The sequence below is a fragment of the Stomoxys calcitrans genome, chromosome 1 (assembly GCF_963082655.1).
Source record: "Stomoxys calcitrans chromosome 1, idStoCalc2.1, whole genome shotgun sequence".
Taxonomy (NCBI): Eukaryota; Metazoa; Arthropoda; class Insecta; order Diptera; family Muscidae; genus Stomoxys; species Stomoxys calcitrans.
Window position 1 is genome coordinate 264,095,111 of NC_081552.1, and position 24,030 is coordinate 264,119,140.

Sequence of the window (24,030 nt, forward strand, 5' to 3'; positions counted from 1 at the left end):
ATGGTGGTGAAAGGATCCGTCGTACAAAATTTCAGGCAAATCGGATAATAAATGCGACCTCTAGAGGCTCAAGAAATCAAGATCCCAGATCGGTTTATATGGCAGCTATATCAGGTTATCATCCGATTTGTAACATACTTGGCACAGTTGTGGGAAGTCATAAGAAAATATGTCGTGCTAAATTTTATTCCAATCGGATAAGAATAGCGCCCACTAGAGGGGCAAGAAGTCAAGACCCATGTTCGATTAATATGGCAGCTATATCAGGTTATAGAGCGATTTGAAACATACTAGGCGCAGTTGTTGGATATCATAACAAAAAGTCAAGACCCAAGATCGGTTTATAAGGCAGCTATATCAAAACATGGCCCATGGAAGTTAGCATGTCCGCCTATGACTCTGAACGCCTGGGTTCGAATACTGGCGAGACCATCAGAGAGAATTATCAGCGGTGGTTTTTCCCTCCTAGTGCTGGTAACATTTGTGGACTACAATGCCATGTAAAAACTTCTCCCCAAAGAGGTGTCGCAATGCGGCACGCCGATCGGACTCGGCTATAAGCAGGAAGCCCCTAATCATTGAGTTAAACTTAAATCGGACTGTTGATATGTAAGAAGTGTGGCCCTGTTCCTCAATGAAATTTTCATGGGCAAATTTGCATTTGCAAATAATGAGAAGTAATCTAAAAGAAGTAAAAATGACCCATGTTCGACCAGGTCGAATCTTTACACTTCTAGGCGACGTAGGAGACAAATCTCTAGACTAATTTTGATAATACATGGCATACATGGCATAAAGAACTCAAATTGCAAATTTTGCCCATGAACATTCCACTAAGGAACAGGGGCAAACTTCTCACATATCAATGAGTGCAGTCCGATTCAAGTTTTAAGCTCAATGATAAGGGGCCTCCTTTTTATAGCCGAGTCCTAACGGCCTGCCGCAGTGCGACACCTCTTTGTAGAGAAGTTTTTACATGGCATAGTTGTTCACAAATATTGCCAGCACTAGGAGGGAAAAACCACCGCTGATAGTTTTCTCTGATGGTCTCGCCAATAGTCGAACCCAGGCGTTCAGAGTCATAGGCGGACATGCTAACCTCTGCGCTACGGTGGCATCACTGTGCCAAATTTCATGGAAATCGGCTGAAAAATGCTCCTTTTATGGGTACAACAACACTCGGGAGATCGGTGTAAATGGCACCTATATCGAAATATGGCCCGATCTGGACCACATCAGATATATAGAATGTGGGTAAGCCTTAAAGGCAACTAACTGAACTGGTCCCGCTCCGCCGCACCTTCTTTTAGACCATAAGGAAGAAAAGTTAACCCATTGAGTCTTAGCTCTAAAAACTAATTTCAGTTTCGTACTCCTCTTCAAAATACCTTCCATTTGAGCCGCATATTGCTTTGGTTGGTAAGTATGTCTGGTTTGGGATAGAAAGGCCCACAGGCGATTAATACCGAATGCGGATAGCTTTGACCTGAGTCTCATAATACGCTTATCGGTCTGCGGTTCCGTTTTCGGTGTGGAGCGGCCTCCCCCCCAAAATTTGTGTGACAAATTCGTACTTTTCAGTTACAAAGGATCCAAACAAAAAAATTTATTAAAACCCCCCACGCATCTCCGAGATCAATTTTTTTTCTGAAAACTTTTGTGATGTTTTCTTGAGGATTCGAACCCAGAGGTTGAGCGTTCTAGACGGACATGCTAACCTCTGAGCTGCGATTAACTTTAGTGCTGCATAACTTGCTTTCCCGGGAGTGGGTATAAAATGTATGATATGACCTGCTATGCCACACTAGCACTTACAAACAACGCGCTTGCCTCCTGTTGTATATACAGAGGTCAGATTTGCCTCCTGTTTGTCTGGCTCCTTTTGTAGTAATGCAGAAAATAAACCTTTAGATCCTGGTTACTTAATCTGTATTAAGTCTTCCTTTACCAAAATGTCGTTAATGAGCAGCCCTCGTTTAACCACATAGCGCATATTCTGATATAACTGCCATATTCTGATATAACTCTCCGATTTGTCTGAAACTTAGCATGAGGTGTTATGTAAAGATTTCCACCATTCATGTCCAGGATGACCCAAATCGGCCTGTAATGAGATAAAGATCGAATATAATGGACACGTTCATCTGTTTTCCTATAGGAAATTCTATTCAAGTTTTAATTTCATGCACAATTTATATAAAATTTACTTTCATTTTGAAAAATACAATCTGGCAACACTGCTACCAACTCCAACAAGGTATTGTTGATATTTTCCATGTTTTTTTACGACTTTTGTTGTTGCTAGCATTGTTTTTTTTTTCAACCTTTTTTGTTTCGTTCCTCTACCACCGTTTTGGCCAAACAATATTTTTGTAAGACCTGGATTTTATGTTGCCATTTATTTGGTTGCACCTGCAGGGCCAAGTTTCGAACCATGTAGGCCATCAAATCTGTGGATTTTCCACAGGCTTTGCCAATTACAACACAGCTCTCTTCCTGTGATATCTTTTGTTTTACCTGGGAGCAGTGTTCATGTGGACCACCACACCACACCACATGACATGCGTTCGAAGCCAGAGGGGACAACTCAAATATTGAATATGACAGGGACAGTGGGTATCAAATTGGATTCTGATTCAAAGGCAGCAGAGACTGTGTATGGGGTAATATAAGAGTGCTGTAGAATTTCAAATGTATGCTTAAAAGATTCACACAGATGTTTATACAGATAACCCCTTGGAGTTAAGTTAGGCATAAAGAATTAAATTAAAAAAAATTTATGTATTAAAATATTAAACTAAATAAACATGAAACAAGCAAAAGCGTGCTAAGTTCGGCCGGGTCGAAACTTATATACCTTCCACCAAGATCGCATTTGTCGAGTTCTTTTCCCGGTGTCTCTTTTTGGGCAAACAAAGGAAAGGATAAAAGAAAAGATTTGCTATGCTATTGGAGCTAATCAAGTTATGGTCCGATTCGGAGTCATTGTGTAAAATTTCAACCAAATCGAATAGGGATTTCGCCCTTTAGGGGCTCAAAAATAAAATAGGGAGATCGTTTTATAGGGAAGCTGTATTAGGTTATAGACTGATTCAGACCATATTTGACACGTATGTTGAAGACATGACCGTGGAGAAGCCGTTGTACAAAATTTTACCTAAATCAGATAATAATTGCCCTCTATAGAGGCTCAAGAGGTCAAAATCCTAGATCGGTTTATATGGCTGCTATATCAGGTTGTGAAACGATCTCAACCATAATAGCACAGTTGTTCGAAATCAAAGCAAAACATCTCATGCAAAATTTCAGCCAAATCGGATGAGAATTGCGTCCTCTAGTGGCTCAAGAAGTCAAGATTCAAGATCGGTTAATATGGCAGCTATACCAGGTTATGGACGGATTGAAACCATACTTGATATAGGTGTTGGAAGTCGTGACGAAATATGTCGTGAAAAATTTTAGCCAAATCGGATAGGATTTGCGTTCTCTAAAGGCTCAGGAAGTCAAGACCCCAGATCGGTTTATATGACAGCTATATCAGGTTATGAACCGATCTCAACTATACTTAGTACAGTTGTTCGAAATCATAGCAAAACATCTTATGCAAAATTTCAGCCAAATCGGATCAAGATCAAGATCGGTTAATATGGCAGCTATATCAGGTTATGAACGGATTGGAACCATACTTGGCATAGGTGTTGGAAGTCGTGACGAAACACGCCGTCCAACATTTCAGCCAAATCGGATAGGAATTGCGCCCTCTAGAGGCTCAAGAAGTCAAGACCCCAGATCGGTTTATATGACAGCTATATCAGGTCATGGACCAATCTCAACCAAACTAAGCACAGTTGTTGGGAATCATAAAAAAACACCTCGTGCAAATTTTCAGCCAAATCGGATTAAAATTGCGCCCTGTAGTGGCTCTAGAAGTCAAGATCCAAGATCGGTTTATATGGCAGCTATATCAGGTTATGAACGGATTGGAACCATACTTGGCATAGGTGTTGGAAGTCGTGACGAAACACGTCGTGCAAAATTTCAGCCAAATCGGATAGGAATTGCGCCCTCTAGAGGCTTATGAAGTCAAGACCCCAGATCGGTTTATATGACAGCTATATCAGGTTATGGACCGATCTCAACCATACTTAGCACAGTTGTTGAAAATCATAAAATAACACCTCATGCAAAATTTCAGCCAAATCAGATTAAAATTGCTATCTGTAGCAGCAGAAAATGTTTGCTGTTTTAGCAACAAACTACTGCTGTCCTATTTTCAGCAGACTTTTTGCTGTTTCAGCAAACATTTTTGCGGTTTTTACTAACAAATTTCTATGGGTGTAGAAGCTCAAGAAGTCAAGACCCAAGATCGGTTTATATGGCAGCTATATCAAGTTATAAACTAATTTAGATCTGACCGAGCACAGTTGTTGGAAGTCATACCAAAACGACATGTGCGAAATTTCATCCAAATTGGATAAGAATTACGCACTATAGAGACTCAAGAAGTCAAATATGGATATGGATCAAACAAGAAGTTAATATGGTGGCTATACCAAATTATGGACTAATATCAAAATTTAAGCCAAATCAGGTAAGAATTACGCCTAGGAGCTCAAGAAGGCTAAACGGGAGATCGGTATATATGCCAGCTATACCAGGTAATGAACCGATTTGAATCATACTTGGCATAATTGTTGGAAATCGCGTCAAAACTCCATGCACAATCTGTCGACGAGAATGGAAAAGAACTGCGCCCCTGCAAGCTCAAGAAGTCAAGACCCAAGATCCGTTTATATGCCTATAAAGAGACCATCTAGCCATGGTCGTCTGTCTGTCTGCTGAAAACACGCTACAGTCTTCAAAAATAGAGATATTGAGCTGAAACTTTGCATAGATTCCTTTTTTTTGTCCATAAGCAGGGTAAGTTCGAAGATGAGCTATAGCGGACTATATCTTGATATAGCCCCCATATAGACCGATCCGCCGATTTAGGGTTTAAGGCCCATAAAAGCCACGTTTATTATCCGATTTTGCTAAAATTAGGGACAGTGGGTTGTGCCATACCCTTCGACATATTTCTTCAATTTGGCCCAGATCGGTCCAGATTTGGATATAGCTGCTATATCGACCGATCAGCCGATTTAGGGTCTTAGGCCCATAAAAGCCACATTTATTATCCGATTTTGCTAAAATTAGGGACAGTAAGTTGTGTTATACTCTTAGACATCCATCTTCAGTTTGGCTCAGATCGGTCCAGATTTGCATATAGCTGTCATATAAACCGATTCGCCGATTTAGGGTCTTGGGTCCATAAAAGCCATATTTATTATCCGATTTTGCTGAAATTCGGAACAGTGGGTTGTGTTATACTCTTCGACAACTTTCTGCATTTTAGCTCAGATCGGTCTAGATTTGGATGTAGCTGCTATATAGACCGATCCGCCGATTTAGGGTCTTAGGCCCATAAAAGCCACGTTTATTATCCGATTTTGCTGAAATTCGGAACAGTGAGTTGTGTTATACTCTTCCATAACTTTCTGCATTTTGGCTCAGATCGGTCCATATCTGGATATAGCTGCCATATAGACCGATCCGCCGATTTAGTGTTTTAGGCCCATAAAAAACACATTTATAACCCGATTTTGCAGAAATTCGGAATGGTGAGTTCTTTCTGCATTTTAGCTCAGATCGGTCTAGATTTGGATATAGCTGCTATATAGGCTGATCCGCCGATTTAGGGTCTTAGGCCCAGAAAAGCCACGTTTATTTTCCGATTTTGCTGAAATTTGGGAAAGTGTGTTGTGTTAGCTCCTTCGACATTTTTCTTTAATTTGGCCCAGATCGGTCCAGATATAGACTGATCTTTCGATTTTAGGTTTTGGGCGCATTTATTGTCAGATATCGCTGAAATTTGGGACAGTGAGTTGTGTTAGACCCTTCGACATCTTTTTTCAAATTTACCCAGATCGGTTCAGATTTGAATATAGCTGCCATATAGAACGAGTTCTCGATTTAAGGTTTTGGGCCCATAAAAAGACGCATTTATTGTCCAATTTTGCCGAAAGTTGGGACAGTAAGTTGCGAAAAGCCCCTCGACATACTTCTGCAATATGGCACATATCGGTCCAGATTTGCATATAGCTGTCATATAGACCGATTTCCCGATTATCTAATCAAGCCTTTGGATTTACTTTTTAAACAGGTTATGCTAACATTTGAAAATAGGAAGAATTCCTTAGTCTTTATTTATTTAAAAGCTTTGCATGAAATCTTAAAGCAACATTCTAAGAAGCCATGCCATGGGTGCTTCTCTAAACAAGAGTTAAATCTTTAATTTTTCCGTATACGAAAAATAAAAGTCCCAGCAGCACTTGTGTGTGATTCATTAGAACATCGCACTTTGGAAAATGTGGCCCTTTCAATCTTTCCTCACTTCCGGAAGAATTAACATCACTGCCAATGATGCTTACTTTGCTTACCCTCATACAGGGAGATTTAAAGGATGATCTTTTATCAACAAAAACACCCATACACTCACTCATCCATACGCAGCAACCGCAGCACACCATACAAGTGTAAGCATACCAAAGTCCTGGATTTATTTAGACATTCGTTTCCTACGAATACAAACTTCATTTGTGGATTGAAGTGGGTGCCTAAGGGGTGGGGGTGAGGCACAGCCAAGAGTTTATGAGAAGTAAACAAAATATCAAAGTAACAGGGCGACGGCAAAGGCAAAACCACGAACAGCGGTAATCCTCATATCCTAGAAAAAGGTAAGCAATACCACACACACACATATACACACGGCACACAGCATGTGATTGAAACTAAGAAGTTAGTATATGTGCTACAAACACACATCACATGCATACATTCTTATGCAAATAATGATGGGAGTGCGAGTACTTCCTATTCCAATTTTCGGAAAACTAAAACGACAGTTTATGGTAGTCACAGAGTGTGGAGAGGAACGAAAGCGAATTTAGCTTGATGAAGATTACTTGGACTTACAATAAATAAATTTTCAACAGAACTTGCCAAGTGGTTGACTCTAAGTGAATTTGTAAGCCTCTCGGTGGTGGGACATTGGGAGGGTTTGTTTTCGAAATCCAAAGTCAAAGTCCTACAAACACTTGAACACCCCCGCAAAAACATGTCATCGTGTCAAATTGGACAGAAACACAAGTATTTTGTTTTAGAGGATGGCTTAATTATTGAGGGTCACCACAAAGTAAGCCCCAAACAAAAAGGTAAACAATGTCCAATTTTAGGCTTTTACCAAGGACTCAAGGAATTTGCATAAATCCCGAGTTATTTGTTGTGTAGAAAACTATTTTAACAAGCGGCCGGTTAGCCAAGTACTACTACAAAATTAAATTCATAGCAATAACTAACAATTGAAACAAGCCACTTGGGGCTCATGCTAAGCTTTTTCATTTCTATTTTCTTTGGTTGGAATTAAAGTAGAACCATTTTATAAAAATAAGGAATTTTACCTACATACTTCAATTGTGAAATTGTTTAAATAATTGAACGCTTAAGACTTCAACTGATTTTGTATGCAATTGCTGAAATTTTTTATTATGGAAGATTACGGTATTTGGGAAAATCCAAAATATTCGCAATGAAAATATGTGAAAACAAATAGAAGGCTTAATTCCGCTTATGTGACTCATTGATATGGCAGCTTAAATATGCCTTAACAGACAGGAGTTAGAAAGCCAACGTAGTGCAGAGGTAAGCAGATGCACCTTGGATGCTGAATGCTTGGGTTCGACGAATCCTGGGGAGAACATCAGAAACAATGTGCATCGCATTTTTTATTTCCCCTTACTCAGTTATGGCCCGGCACCCAAACGCCATCCTCAGAGAAGGCGTTAATCTCCTTCTTACACTGCAAGACTGTTCGTGACCTTACCGTCCTGGTTGTTATTGCCCTTATGGCAATTTTACTGTCGGTAAAGATGTTCAGACTCGACGTCCTCGCGTTAGCACTACACCACTTTACGCATTCCCTGATCGCCTGGATCTCCGCCTGCAGGACCGTATTATGCTAAGGCAGTCTAAAACAGATCTCAGTTCCAGGGTTCTCAATGTAAACCCTCAGGCCCACTCTGTCCTCTAGCTTTGATCCATCCGTGTAACATGATCTTCAAGATGGCAATACTAGAGTTCCGTCAATCCAAGACTGTGCCGATGGCAGCAGTGCGTCGCACTCGACTTCGAGGTTCATCTCAGGTATCCGATAGGAAACCTCTTTCCTTCCTTCCAGGTTTCCTATCGTCGCCTCGATTATATCGCGATGGCATGAGCTGCTCCCATCCTCAATCCATTCTCCCATCGCCTTAAGTCTCTTAGCCACTGTGGCTGCCTCACACTTAATCTATATGTCAATGGGTCGGATATCTAGAATAGTCTCCAGTGCCCTAGTGGGAGTGGTCCTCATCGCTCCGTCTATGCCTAGACATAATGTTCTCTGAACCTATTGTATGGTCCATATGTTGCACTTTTTCCCTATAGCAGTCCACCAAACTACTGAGACGTAAGTAAGAATTGGTCTAATCATGCTCCTGTAGAGCCAGTGAACTATCCTAGGATTCAGGCCCCATTTCGAGCCTTCGGCCTGTCCACATAGTGCCCAACGTCTGTGAGCCTTCTTAGTACGCTCCTGAATGTGACACTTCCAATTCAGTTTCCTATCCAAGATCACACCTAAGTTCTTGACCTTGTCAGATATCGAAATCGTTTTATTGAGAAAACGTGGTGCGTTAAATTGGCCCACCTTCGTCTTCCTCGTGACCAGGCATATTTCAGTTTTCTCTGGGTTAACATTGAGACCTCTGGGTCTAGCAGTTACAGGGCCACCCACGCTGTCCGCAGAATTTTAATTCATTATGACTATGGATTTTTGCAGCATTAGCAAAAATCCATGATCAACGAAATTGTCGCAAATGGATTTTGTATATACAAAATCCATTTACCCCAACCAGCCACAGAGAAACAGAGATCAATGCAAATATCATTTGACCACCCATAGCGAGCCATAATGAAAACATATACTATGAAGAATTCATCAGCTAATTGTAAACATTTATTTATTAAGCTAGCGTTAAGGAAAATTTGAAATAAAGATTCAGTTAGACTTGAAACTTACACAAGAGAAGTTTGTATCTAAAACTGGCGCAGTCGGTAGGATCCTACAAGATATCCACGACTCAACACCATCCAGGAAAAGGATGAAAACATAAATCCTCGAAAAGGATTTACTTTCGGAATCCAGGAAAAGGTTTTGTCCGGGCAACAGGAAAAACCATACGACGGATAAAGGAAGAAAAAGGATGAAAACATAAATCCTCGAAAAGGATTTACTTTCGGAATCCAGGAAAAGGTTTTGTCCGGGCAGCAGGAAAAACCATACGACGGATAAAGGAAGAAAGAGGGAGAAACATACCAGCTCTAATTTATGGTAACTAATAAGAAAATAATATTGAATATTAAGAAATTGTGAAAAAAAAATTGTGAAAAATTTACGCTAAAAAAAAAAAAATTGTTTCTGATAGCTCTAATTTATGGTAACTAATAAGAAAATAATAGTGAATATTAAGAAATTGTGAAAAAAAAAATTGTGAAAATTTTACGCTAAAAAAAAATTGTTTCTGATAAAAAAAAATCAGCAAAGAAAAAAGTTTTAATTTAGACAAAAAAAAATTTAAATAATAGTAAAATGGCACTTAACGCAGTCACGGTTGACCCTATAAAGTATTTATCAAAATTACCGGTTTATAACGGTAGTTTTAGCGAACTCTACACCTTTATTGACTTAGTTGACAGAATTACGCAAATTTTAGAAACCTATGATGACTTGTCGAAGGGAATATTTTTAGACATAATTAAGTCAAAACTAAGTGGACCGGCTAAGGACATTTCCGAAATAAACAATCACCTTACAAGATGGACAGAGCTAAAAGAAACCCTTATTAACAACTTTGGCGATAGATTAACAGATGAACAGTTATATGATAAATTAAGATCAGTTAAATTTAAAACTAATGCAAAGAATTTTTATGACGAGATAATAACTTATCTCAGAAGACTTAACATGAAAACTCGATCATTACATCAAAACGAAGCGGGCTACAATGCTCTCATTGCAGCTAATAAAAGGGTAGCATTGGACGTATTTAAAAACAAATTAATTGAACCAATGCGTTCCATTATAATTTGTAGAAATCCAAATAATATCGAGAATGCGATGAAAATACTTTACGATACGAATTATGCTTTCTATAATCCTAATCCAATTCCAAATAAAAACGAAACAAATTCTACTCATGACAATAGAAATAAAAGCGTGAATCAAAATACGAACTTTAATAAAAATCAAAACTATAAATATCAAAATCAAAGACACAGACAAAATCAACATCAGAATCAAAATTATACCAGATATCAGGATCAATATCAAAATTATATTCCGAGACAGAATGATAGTAATAATCGAAACAACTCGTTTCAAAATAACACCGTTAGCAGTGATTCAACTAATCAGCCAATAAATGATAGTGATAGACCAACACCAATGGATATTGGAAATTTTTGTCAGACAGCTCCAATGAACTCACCTACATAGTAATTAACAAGTGCAAATTTTTGATTGATACAGGAGCCACAAACTCCTTAGTGAATCCAAATGTTTTTCATCAAAGTAAAATAGTACAATTAAAAGGACCAAAGGAAATGTTAGCTTTAAAAAATTCACATATAGTTACACATAAAGCCGTGGTGAAGGCTTTCAGGGAATTTAATTTGCCAAATCAAATGTTTGAATTTTATGTTTACAATTTTAATAATAATTTTGAAGGATTAATAGGCAACGACATTTTATTGAAAAATAAAGCGATTATAAATTACGAAGGGATGTATTTACTTCTAAATGGTTCAAAACTGCCATTACTTTCTGAGAAAATAACGACGAAAGTAAAGATAACTATTCCACCGGGAGAGCAAGATTGTAAAATATGTCTTCCTTTAGAAAATGGAGACGTATTAATTAATAATATTATGCAGGGTAATGGAATAATTCTCAATGAAGGTCTTTATAAATGTGAAAATGGAGAAGTGTGTGTAAAGATTAATAATAAATCAAATAAACCTATTGTTTTAGATACAGGAGTGATTTTGACGTATGAAGAAATTTCGGAAATTCATAATATTAATGATATTAGTGGAAAAATCAATAGCGAAATTATAGATGTTGATTCAGTTCTAAAGAAAATTAGAACCGAACACCTTAATTCTAAGGAGAGATTAGAATTGGAGAAACTAATTAGGGATTTTAAGGTTTTACTTTCTGATAATGGAAAATTGACTTTTACCCACGAAATTAAGCATACTATAGATACCACTGATGAAATACCAATAAGAAGTAAAATTTATCGGTACCCTTATATATACAAAGATGAAATCCAAAAACAGATTTTGGAAATGTTAAGTAATGGAATTATTGCACCGAGCAGTAGTCCATACAACAGTCCTGTTTGGGTTGTACCAAAGAAATCAGATGCATCGGGCATGAAGAAATTTAGATTAGTCATTGACTATCGAAAATTAAATGATAAAACCATTGAGGATAATTATCCGATTCCAAATATAACAGATATATTAGACAAGTTAGGAAAATCGAATTATTTTTCTATTCTTGACCTCAAAAGCGGTTTTCACCAAATCGAAGTCCATGAAAAGGACAGACAAAAAACTGCATTTTCAGTAGATAACGGCCATTATGAATTTAATAGAATGCCATTCGGGTTGAAAAATGCACCGAGCACTTTTCAACGATTGGTAGATAATATTTTAAGGGAAAATGTTTCGAAAAGGGAGTGTATGGTTTATATGGATGATATTATTGTATTTTCCAATGGACTAGAAGAACATGTAAAAAATTTGAAATCAGTGCTTAACAAATTAAGAAATGCAAGGCTCAAAATTCAATTAGATAAATGTGAATTTTTCAGGAAAGAAGTCGAATTTTTGGGTCATACAGTAAATGAAGAAGGCGTGTCCCCGAACCAAGCTAAAATTGAAGTTATAAGAAAATTACAAATTCCTAGAACTGAAAAGGAAATAAAAAGATTCTTGGGAATGACGGGCTATTATAGAAGATTCATAAAAAATTATGCACACATTACTAAACCCATGACTAAATACTTGAAAAAGGACTCGATTTTAGATATAAAAGATATAAATTACATCGATGCATTTAACATTTTGAAGGAAAAGTTGGTTCATGCTCCAATATTAGTTTATCCCGACTTCAGTTTACCTTTTGAAATTACTACGGATGCGAGCAATGTTGCTATTGGAGGAGTTCTATCGCAGAACGATAAACCGATTGCATACGTATCTCGAACTTTGAATGAACACGAAATAAACTATTCCACCATTGAGAAAGAATGTCTTGGAATTGTATGGTGTTTAAAACAATTTAGGCCATATGTCTATGGCAGGAAAATTAAACTTTTTACTGACCACAAACCACTAATATGGTTAAATAACTTAAAAGAGCCAAATTCGAAATTAATGCGGTGGAGACTTCAAATAGGAGAGTATGATTATGAAATAAACTATAAAGAAGGACACCTAAATAAGGTGGCAGACTGTCTTAGTAGAATTGAAATTAATAATACCATATCATCAAATCAAAATTTTAACAATAATGAAAATCTAAATTCAATTAAGGAATTGCAAAAACCAATAAATATTTATGACAATCAAGTTATATTTCAAAAAATAATATCAGGCGCTGTATCAATTAGAAACTCAGTCATACATAACCACAAAAGAAAAGTAATAAAGGCAAAGGAATTTGACGATGATTTCCTGAAAACAATTATAGAAAATCATTTTGATCACGAAAAAACAAACGCACTATTTGTAGATGATGACATATTTAATAAATTAAAATCAATCTTATTTAAAGATTATAGTAATCTAAAAATTGTCAGATGTCTCAAGAAATTAATTGATATCCTCGACGAGGAGTATTTAGAAGAGATAATCTCTAATGAACATTTGAAAAATAACCATAGAGGATGCAATGAAAACTACAAAGAAATTAAAGATAAATATTATTACCCATATTTGTATAAGAAAGTATCGGAATTTATAAACAATTGTGAAGTTTGTATGCTGTCAAAATACGAAAGGAATCCAGATCTAGTCCCTTATAAAATATCTGAAACCCCTAGAAGACCACATGAAATTATCCATATGGATGTATTTTATTCCATAAATAAAAGTATATTTGTTACCATGATAGACAAATTTAGTAAAGTAGCACTTATAACTCGTGTTACCAATAGATCAGACCCCGAATTTAGGAAATGCATCTTAAGATATTTAAGCTCTTATGGAAATATTGAAAAAATTGTAACAGATAACGAACTCGGAATGAAATCACATGGAATGATGGAGTTCTTAAAAGAAAAGAATATTGAAATTAACTTTACATCAAGTTTAAATCATAATAGCAATAGCGATATTGAAAGGCTACATAATACTATTAATGAACATTTAAGAATTCTCATGCAAAGCAAAATTGACATTTCTATAGAAGAACAGATGATTCAAATAAATGGTTTCTACAACCATACTATACATAGTACAACAAATATAAAACCAATTGATTTTATTCAAGGGAAGATTAATGAATCTCAATACCCGGATATATATGATAGGATGCTAAAGAAAAAGGAACAAGTAATTAATAAACTGAATGAATCAAGGATAGGAGAAAAAATTCTAGAAGACGGCATCAATTATATCAAAGAGACTAGAGGAGGCAAAAATTATCAGAAATTCAGGAAAATAGAAGGAAGGAAAATTGACGACTCTCATTTAAAAGACCAAAATTCGAAACAAATTTATTATAAAACACATGTTAAAAAGAAAAAGAAATTCCAAAACGCACAGAACGTAAGATTCCCAGTGCAACAAACCACTAGAAGGGGTAATGCTGTTAAACGAAATAATTAGTAGCAACAATACAGGAGCATAAAATCGAATTTTAAAGATTACTGCATTAATTTTACACATATATATATATATATATATCTAAATAACAAATAATTATTATAATTGTCTAAATTGGTCTTCCTTGATCTTATATTCTATTAGATCACAATGACAACTTTGTTGGTACTAATAATTTTGATATATGGAATTCATGCGGAGAATATCGAAATAATCGATTTGGACAACAACAATGGTTATTTACCAATCAAAGTGGATGAAGTGCGGCTTATTGAGTATAATATGAAAGTATTACACATAATTAATATAACAGAACTAGAAGTTGCTAGAAACCAAATAGAAGTTAATATTAAGATGTTAAATGAAACGCTACCAAGTGACACAAAAAATGACTATATACATAGGACGTTGCTTAGGAATTTTAGGGAACTGGATACAAAACTTAAAGCTTTAACACCAAAAATAAGAAATAAAAGAGGATTAATTGACTTATTAGGGAAAACATTAAAAGTTATTGCAGGAACCATGGACAGTGAGGATGAAAAAGCAATCTATAATGCATTACATAATTTAGATACAGAAAATACCGAACTTATTAATGAAAATAACAAACAAATTAAAATAAACAAGGAATTACAGGAACAGATAGAAATTCTAAACAAAAATATTTTGAATATTGAAAGATATATTTCCAGCCAAATAAAAAGTCTTGTATTAAATACTCAGATTAGGGAACATTATTACTATTTGAAAGTATGTTTTCAAATACACAATGACATTAATTCTTTACTTCATTTTATCGACACAATAGAGGACGTTATTTTGACCAGCCGATTAGGTATCCTCACAAGAAATATTTTGACAGACCAAGAAACAAAACTGATAGAATCTGACGAAGAATTTAAAAATATTGATTTAGTGTCATTACTATATAAGCATAATATTATTATATTTACTCTATTAATTCCTAAATACGGAAAAGAAAAATATGAAAAATATCGTCTTTTTGAAATTTTGGATGATAAAAATGAAACAATTAGTTTTAAGCACAAAGAAATATTGTTAAAAGACGGTATTGTTTACGAATTTAATGAGAAATCGGAAAAAGCAAGCAATCTTGTAAAATTAAATGATGAATGTATTATCGATATTTTTACAAAACCCATAATAAAAAATTGCATTAGAATTAAGAAAAAAGCAGAAGAAACAATAAAAATTATAACGCCAGGCTCTATTGTAATACAGAAATTTCATAAAACCAAAATGAAAACTACTTGTGGTCATAATATTTTTGTAGAAGGAACAAAATGGATTAAATACAAAAATTGTACTTTATACCTTAAAAATCAATCTTTTACAAATGTCGAAAACACTATTAAACACCATTATTTAAACCCTGAGTTTATTAAAGCTATACCATTTACAAATACAACCAAAGAAGAACTTACTATGGAAATATTGGACACAAAAAATGTCCAAAATAGAAACAAAATTGAAAAACATCAAAAAGTGTCAAATTACCATTATACATGTCTGTATTTGTTAATATCAATTATAATTATACTTATTTCATATCAAAGTGTAAAAAGATTTAAGTTAAATCTATCATCGACTCCGAGGACGGAGCCCGAAACAAGCGTTGAGGGAGTTACAGGGCCACCCACGCTGTCCGCAGAATTTTAATTCATTATGACTATGGATTTTTGCAGCATTAGCAAAAATCCATGATCAACGAAATTGTCGCAAATGGATTTTGTATATACAAAATCCATTTACCCCAACCAGCCACAGAGAAACAGAGATCAATGCAAATATCATTTGACCACCCATAGCGAGCCATAATGAAAACATATACTATGAAGAATTCATCAGCTAATTGTAAACATTTATTTATTAAGCTAGCGTTAAGGAAAATTTGAAATAAAGATTCAGTTAGACTTGAAACTTACACAAGAGAAGTTTGTATCTAAAACTTCTAGCCCGGTCATATGCCATATGCAAGACCCTTTCGGCCCTTCTGCATAGCTCCTTCGGAGCCTTACTCCTTAGAAGTATTATAACATCGTCTGGGTAGCAGACGGGTTCAAATCCCTCCTCAGTCAGCGTTCGTAATAGGTCATTTATGATGATCACCCATAGGAGTGGCGATAAAATGCCCCCCTGAGAGAGTGGCGGTAAAATGCCCCTCATTGAGACCTCTGGGTCTAGCCCAGTCATATGCCATATGCAAGACCCTTTCGGCCCTTCTTCATAGCTCGTTCGGATCCTTACCCCTTAGAAGTATTATAACATCGTCTGGGTAGCAGACAGGTTCAAATGCCTCCTCAGTCAGTATACGTAATAGGTCATTAATGGTGGTCACCCATAGGAGTGGGGATAAAATGCCCCCTTGCGGCGTGCCCTGTGCCACTTTCTCCCTTATATTTATGCCATTGAACACACAATTTATCCACCTGTTCCTTAGCATATGGTTTATCCAGTCTCTAAGGACCGGGTCCACCCGGTACTGGTCTAAGGATTGGATCAGTGTATCGTTCCGCACAAAGCCCCTTCGATGTCAATACATACCGCCAGTGTGTACGTTTTGTTGGCAAAGCCATCGCTCACTTCTGCTGTCATCCCGATGCCCTCATCTCTCGATTTGGCTGCGATGACTGTTTCATTGGCACAGTCGCTGTCTGAATCCGAATCAGAAACCTTTACGTAAAGGTTGGGGACGAACTGTGCATCCCTCTGGTTTATCCGTTTCTTCCTCATTTATTAGTCTGACGACTAGTTGTACGCTTGAAGAATTACTCTCGACTACAGATGCCAAGGCACCCACACCTATAGGAGGGGAGGACAACATGCTGCGGTCTGACGCCACAACCGCAGATGTTCAGTCTTTGCAGTCCATTTCTAGACTACTCCAAAAGGCTTTACATTTTTTTTCGTAATAGGTAGTACCTATTTCGAGATACGAATATTTATTTATTTTTTCTTTGAGGAGCGAAAAAAAACTCGTCCGCTTCACCCAACGGCTACAATTTTGAATATAGCCGTTGATAGTACGGTCTAAAGTATGGACCCTTTAGACCGTACTACCAAATAAAGATATCACCTGAATTGTATGTGTTTTCTTTGAAAAACTTTTCTATAGCTCTTAAAAATTAACCCTTTATAACAAATCTTATATATATAAAAATCAATTTGTGTTTGTTTGTAGGTTTGTTTGCTTGTTTCTGTGTTCCTTATAGACTCAGAAACGGTGTATAATGATCCCGTGGTAAAAATAGGATACTACATTTTTTGATATCTGAAGGGGGAGCGGACTCTCCCCCTTACCCTAATTTTCAGAAACGCCAGATCTCGGAGATGGGTGGTGCGATTTAAGCGAAATTTTGTGTGCTCTCATATAGTACCCTGAAAATAAAAATTTGGTATCCAAAATTTTGGATGGGGTACCTATGGGGGCCGCCCCACCCTAAAACCTACCAAACATATATTTAGACCAATCACAACAATATGGGACTCAAATGAAAGGTAATTAGGATAGGAAAACGTATCTGATATCCAAATGTCGGACCAAATGTTTGGGGGACCATCCCTAAATCGGACATATTTACCGACCATGGCAATATGGGACTCAAATGAAAGGTATTTGCGAGTAAAATACGAATCTAATATCCAAATGTGGAACAAAGTTTCTGGGGGTCCACCCCTTCCCCCAAACTGGACTTATTTACCGACCATGGGAATATGGGGCTTAAATAAAAGGTATTTGAGTGTAGAATACGAATCTGATATCCAGATGTGGGACCAAGGGTTTGAGGGGCCGCCCATCCCCGAGAACATCCCCCACAGAAGACAAATTTATGACCATGGCAATATGGGACTCAAATGAAAGGTCTTTGGAAGTAAAGCACCAAGCTGATAACAATATTTGAAAAAGTGTTTATGGGATCACCCCACTCCCATAACAACACCCAAATAGGAAGTATTTGCTGACCATTGCAATATGAGGCTCAAATAAAAGGTATTTTAGAGTAGAACACGAATCAGATAAATATTTTCAAAATCAAGCCACTCAGTGGGCGCCCCATCCCCAAAACACCAAAAGGAAAATGTTTTGTTTTTTAGGACACTCTTATGCATTAAAAAACAAAACAAGTAAAAATTGTTGATTTCTTCTAAAAGTTTTTCAATTGTTGCTAAAATTACCTAAAAGTCTTTGGTTTCATGGGTAAACAGAAAGAGTCAGCGTTTTTTTTTATTCATTTCTCACTAATTAACAAAAATTCTTCAAACAAAACAGAAAATCTCTCCTCGCTTTGGCTTCAATCCTCAATGTCCGTCTATTTACGCAAGAAGTAAGAAGCGGCATAGGGGTAGGTGTAGGCGCTAGCATAGGGAGCAGCTACATAGGGAGAGGCAGCAACATAGGAAGCAGCATAGGGAGCAGTGTAGGCAGCAGTGTAGGCGGCAGTGTAGGGAGCGGCAGCCACATAGGGAGCACTGTAGGCCAATGGAGCAACAAAGTCGGGTTTAGCAGCGGCCAAGGCAACGACAGCCATCAAGCACAAAGCGAACTAAAGGCAAGGAAATGAAAGGGAATGCAAATATTTTATCGAATCATCAACTTTATCTCTTCATTATCCTTGTGGCCAAGAAGTATTGTTAAGTTCATTACATCCTTCCCTGGCATTTTCCCGATACTTACGAATTTGAACATTTTGAAGTGTGGGGTTGGTGGTGCTGTTGTTTAACTGTTTGCAGTGTGTATTAAACTGATAACAAATCGTAAACAATTTTCAGTTTTTATACAAAACTTTGGCGGTTAATGTAAATGAATGGTAAATGGTTGCTGCCAGTTTGAGTTAACCATTTTGAACGTTCAAGTGCTGTACTAGTCATGATCATACTTAGCATGCATAATAATAATTGAAATTACTTTTGGGCTTGTTTTGCTGAATTAATTTTGAAAAATCGCCAAAATTCTACCACAGGGAAAAATAGATAGCTAACGGCTTTAAAAATTAAAAAAAAAAACTTCAAAAATATATATAAATTGAACAATATTATATTGTGACACATTTTCAATAAAAATTAATTTTCAATGAATTTTAAAGTAAATTAAATTACAATAAATTTTCTATTCAATGAAAAAAATGTGGAACTAAAACCAAATTTGGACAAATTTTTGTATGAAAAGCAATTTTGAAAAGGAAATTTTGATGAATTTTTGTATTACATTTTTTTAAACCCACCACCGAGAGATGGGGGTATATTCATTTTGTCATTTCATTTGCAACACATCGAAATATCCACTTCCGACCCTATAAAGTATATATATTCTCGATCAGCGCAAAAATCTAAGACGATCTAGACATGTCCGTCCTTTTGTCTGTTGAAATCACGCTACAGTCTTTAAAACTAGAGACATTGAGTTGAAATTTTGCACAGATTCTTTTTTTGTCCGTAAGCAGATTAAGTTCGAAGATGGGCTATATCGGACTATATCTTGATATAGCCCCCATATAGACCGATCCGCCGATTTAGGGCCTTAGGCCCATAAAAGCCACATTTATTATCCGATATTGCTGAAATTTAAGACATTGAGTTGTGTTAGGCCCTTTGACATCCTTCGTCAATTTGACCCAGATGAGTTCAGATTTGGATACAGCTGCCAAATCGATTCTCAAATTTTGGGTCTTAGGCAGAGATGGCCTGTCAGAAACAGTGACGTATATGACATACATTTCCGACGTATATTACATACGTCGAAAACGTCGTAAACCTAGCCAAAAAACTAGGTTTCTGACAGAAAAAAAAAATTCGAACGAAAATATGTCGAATTTTTGATCTGATTAACTAAAAATTTTGGCATAAGTAATTTTTTCCTCCTGGAGACGAACAATATTGAAATTGGAAAAAATCGGTTCAGAATTAGAAAAAGCTACCGTAGGTTTACACGATTTTTACCAATATTGTTATAAAATGAATGACATCTGAGGTAGTGTCAAGTGAAATGGTAGATGGCGTGTTAAGTATGCTAATGTGAGGTAATGTCAAGTGAAATGGAAGATGGCGTGTTAAGTATTTTATTGAATAAGTAATGTTATTTTTAAGTATTGTTATTGAATAACATAATTAACACTCCATGTACCATTTCACTTGACACTTCCTCAGATGTCATGCATTTTTAACATATGTCGTTTACAACAGCTTTCAAAAAGCAAATTAAAACGGGAGAAGCAAATAATTTTGCAAAAGGATACAAAATAATTGCAATTTCTAAATATAATTGATGAAAACTAATAATTTATTGATTTTTTGCTTCACAAAAAAATCCTTAAACGTTACTTTATAAATTGACTTGAAATTTGCGTATATTTCCAATTTATTGTGTGAAAAATGTAAATGCAAAAATTAAAAAAAAAAACTTAATATAAACTCTTCTATATACAACAAATAAGTGACAATAATATCTGTTAAAAATCAAACTTTTACACAGAGTTATTAAGGTTTATGACGCTTGCGACTTTTTCTACGTTTTATACAAGTATACGACGTTTTCGACTTTTACAACTTTTTGACAGTCGGAAACCTAAAAAATCGTCTTACGGACCATCTCTGGTCTTAGGCCAATAAAAGCCACATTTATTATCCGATTTTGCTGAAATTTCAGACAGTGAGTTGTGTTAGGCCCTTCGACATCCTTCGTTAATTTGGCCTAGATCGGTCCAGATTTGGATATGGCTGCCATATAGACCGATCCTCCGAATTAGGGTCTTAGGCCCATAGAAGCCACATTTATTATCCGATGTCGCCGAAATTTGGGACAGTGAGTTAAGTTAAGCCTCTCGACATACCTCTGCAAATGACACAGATCGGTCCAGATTTGGATGTAGCTGCCATATAGACCGATCTCTCGGTTTTAGGTTTTGGGGCCATAAAAGGCGCATTTATTATCCGATGTCGCTGAAATTTGGGACATTGAGTTATGTTAAGCCTCTTGACATACTTGTGCAATATGGCGCAGATCGGTAAAGATTTGGATATAGCTGCCATACAGACCGATCTTCCGATTTAGGGTCTTAGGTCCACATTTATTATCCGATTGTGCTGAAAATTAAGACAGTGAGTTGTCTTAGGCCCTTCGACATCCCTCTTCAATTTGGCCCTGATCGGTTCAGATTTGGATATAGCTGCCATATAAACCCATCTCTCGATTTAAGGTTTTGGGCCCATAAAAGCCACATTTATTATCCGATGTCGCCGAAATTTGGGACTGTGAGTTAAGTTAAGCCTCTTGACATACTTCTGCAATATGGCGCAGATCGGTTCAGATTTGGATATAGCTGCCACATAAACCGATCTCTCGATTTAAGGTTTTGGGCCCATAAAAGGCGCATTTATTGTCCGATGTAGCTGAAATTTGGGACAGTGAGTTGTGTTAGGCCCTTCGACATCCTTCGTCAATTTGGCTCAGATCGGTCCAGATTTGAATATAGCTGCCATCTAATATTTTTTTCTAGTAAAGAGTGTCTGGGGGTCAGCCCCACTCCCAAAAAGACTTATATCAGCATTCATTTATTGTCCGAATCGGACTATAACTTGATATAGCTCTAACAGCATAACAGTTCTTATTCAATATTTTTGGTTTGCCTAAAAAGACCGCGCATAGAACTCGACAAATGCGATCCATGGTGGAGGGGGTATATAAGATTCGACCCGGCCGAACTTAGCATGCTCTTACTTGTTATATATGAGTAGTATGTGACCTCAACAGGTCAACTATTTTCCAAAAAAAAAAAAAATATTCCCAAAAAAATCCAGATTTGATGCCTTAGGACTAAAGTCCGCATTTTTATGCAAAATCGAAATTTTTCCATTATTTGGCAAATGCGTTGGCATGTTACATATTTACCAGCTGAATTGAAGTTTACTAGTCAATATAGGTTCATATCTATTATTTGTCAATTAATAGATATGAAAATTAAGATTTTACATAAAAATCATAATATTTCCTTAAAATATTGGCTTCCGCATTATTCCAAATCACATCATAAATGCTCAAAGTCATCATACAAAGCCGTGGTAGCTATTAAAACCAAGTTAATAGCTTCAACGAATTCACCTAAATTACGTTTAAAAAAATGTACATAGACCAAGCTGGCCAGACACAAGTAAAACATTTGCAATATCCCTTCCATTTTTATGTTGATGACCGACCGACAGTCAATTAAACGGCAATGTTTATTATGCCTGTCTCAATTTTGAATTGGATCCATATTCCTCCGTCACATAACATTCGATGGCATTAGAATAAGAATTTGGCTATAATTACAAAACGCTTCCAGAATACTAAAACACAGCCTACTAGGCTACTTGGCTGCTCCGAGCGAAATGTGAACGAAATCGAAAGCAGAACAAAATGAACGGACATGACAGTCGAGAAGAGTACGTGTCGTAGTGTGGCGGCGAAACTATTCAAATACAAATCGTGAGGGGGGTGGAGAATATTGGCCCAAAGTTGTGGCGGTGTGCAATGCTAAGCTGAGGTTGGTTGGCTAAACGAAATGTTTACTAAACCCAGTGCCAGCCAAGAAAACAAAGCTTCCCCCCCCCCCCCCCCCCCCCCCTTCCCCCCACACTCTCGCTCTCTGGTAGACAGAAAAAGGCAGCAAAAGTAAAACACAGCACAGATGACCTTAGTGCGGACAACGTGCCTGTGTCAGATTTGCATATCATCGAAAAATCTCAACATTGAAATGTAAATCCAATGTGGCAGCAAATATTTGCCAGAAATTTACATTAAGCGCCAATATTTTGTATAAAAACTAGAAATTGTTTAGCATTTGTTATCAGTTCAATACGTTCTGCAAACAATTAAACAACACCAACCTCCTCAAAACTTCAAAATGTTCAAATTCGTAAGTATCATCATCATCATCATCATCAGTGACTGTGGCAAAGAGCAAAAAAATAAAATCAAATTACGAATACAAAAAAAGCTTTTCTAGCTGCAAGGATAATGAAAAAAGCGATGAAGTTAGTAAATTGAAATCTTTTTTTGTCTCTCTCTCCTCCTCCTCTCCTCTCTCCACAGTTCGCTTTGTGCTTGATGGCTATCTTTGCCTTGGCCGCTGCTAAGCCCGGCATTGTTGCTCCTTTGGCCTACAGTGCTCCCTATGTGGCTGCCGCTCCCTACACTGCCGCCTACACTGCTGCCTACACTGCTCCCTATGCTGCTTCGTATGTTGCTGCCTCTCCCTATGTAGCTGCTCCCTATGCTAGCGCCTACACTTATCCTTATGCCGCTTCTTACTTCTTGCGTAAATAGACCGGTTGAATGAGGTTGAAGGCAGGGAAATGTTTTTGTTTTGTTGAAAAATATTTTTGTTAATTAGTGAAAATTAAAAAAAAAAAAATAATTAAATAAAAAAAAAACAATGCGAACCTTTTCTGTTAAAAAGTGAAACAAAGAATTTTTCAATCAGTACACTATTTTGGGGGGCAAATGTTGAAGGTCATCTTCTTGTTTTGATTTAAAACCATCACAAACTCATAACCATTTGGAGGATAAATGGCACCCTTTGATAGTCGGTTTTAAATTTTTATACCCTCCACCATAGGATGGGGGTATACTAATTTCGTCATCCTCGAAATATGCGTCCGAGACCCCATAAAGTTTATAAATTCTTGAGCGTCATGTCATTTTAAATCGATCTAGCCATGTCCATCAGTCTGTCCGTCCGTCTGTCCATCCGTCTGTCCGCCCGTCTGTCCGTCCTTCTGTCCGCCCGTCTGTCTGTCCGTCCGTCTGTCTGTTGAAAGCACGCTAAGCTAGCCGTTTGAAATTTTGAACAAATACTTTTTATTAGTGTAGGTCGGTTGGGATTGTAAATGGGCCAAATGGGTCCATGTTTTGATATAGCTGCCATGTAAACCGATCTTGGGTCTTGACTTCTTGAGCCACTAGAGGGCGCAATTCTCGTCCGATTTGACTGAAAC

At 36.8% G+C, this 24,030-nt stretch overlaps 3 protein-coding genes across 6 annotated transcripts in view; 1 reads left to right on the forward strand and 2 right to left on the reverse strand.

The window, feature by feature from the left end:
* LOC106085248 (phosphatase and actin regulator 1) overlaps positions 1 to 24,030 on the reverse strand; it is a 784,344-nt gene that overhangs the window by 602,831 nt on the left and 157,483 nt on the right. The gene's annotated exons all lie outside the window — the stretch shown is intronic.
* Positions 18,280 to 18,810, reverse strand: LOC106085252 (uncharacterized). Its single transcript, XM_013249406.2, has 2 exons — positions 18,734 to 18,810; positions 18,280 to 18,602 (listed from the first exon to the last, which is right to left on the reverse strand). Exons 1-2 carry the CDS (start codon positions 18,743 to 18,745, stop codon positions 18,369 to 18,371), a joined length of 246 nt encoding a protein of 81 aa, XP_013104860.1. The 5' UTR covers positions 18,746 to 18,810; the 3' UTR covers positions 18,280 to 18,368.
* Positions 22,708 to 23,438, forward strand: LOC106085251 (cuticle protein 19.8-like). Its single transcript, XM_013249405.2, has 2 exons — positions 22,708 to 22,949; positions 23,126 to 23,438. Exons 1-2 carry the CDS (start codon positions 22,938 to 22,940, stop codon positions 23,357 to 23,359), a joined length of 246 nt encoding a protein of 81 aa, XP_013104859.1. The 5' UTR covers positions 22,708 to 22,937; the 3' UTR covers positions 23,360 to 23,438.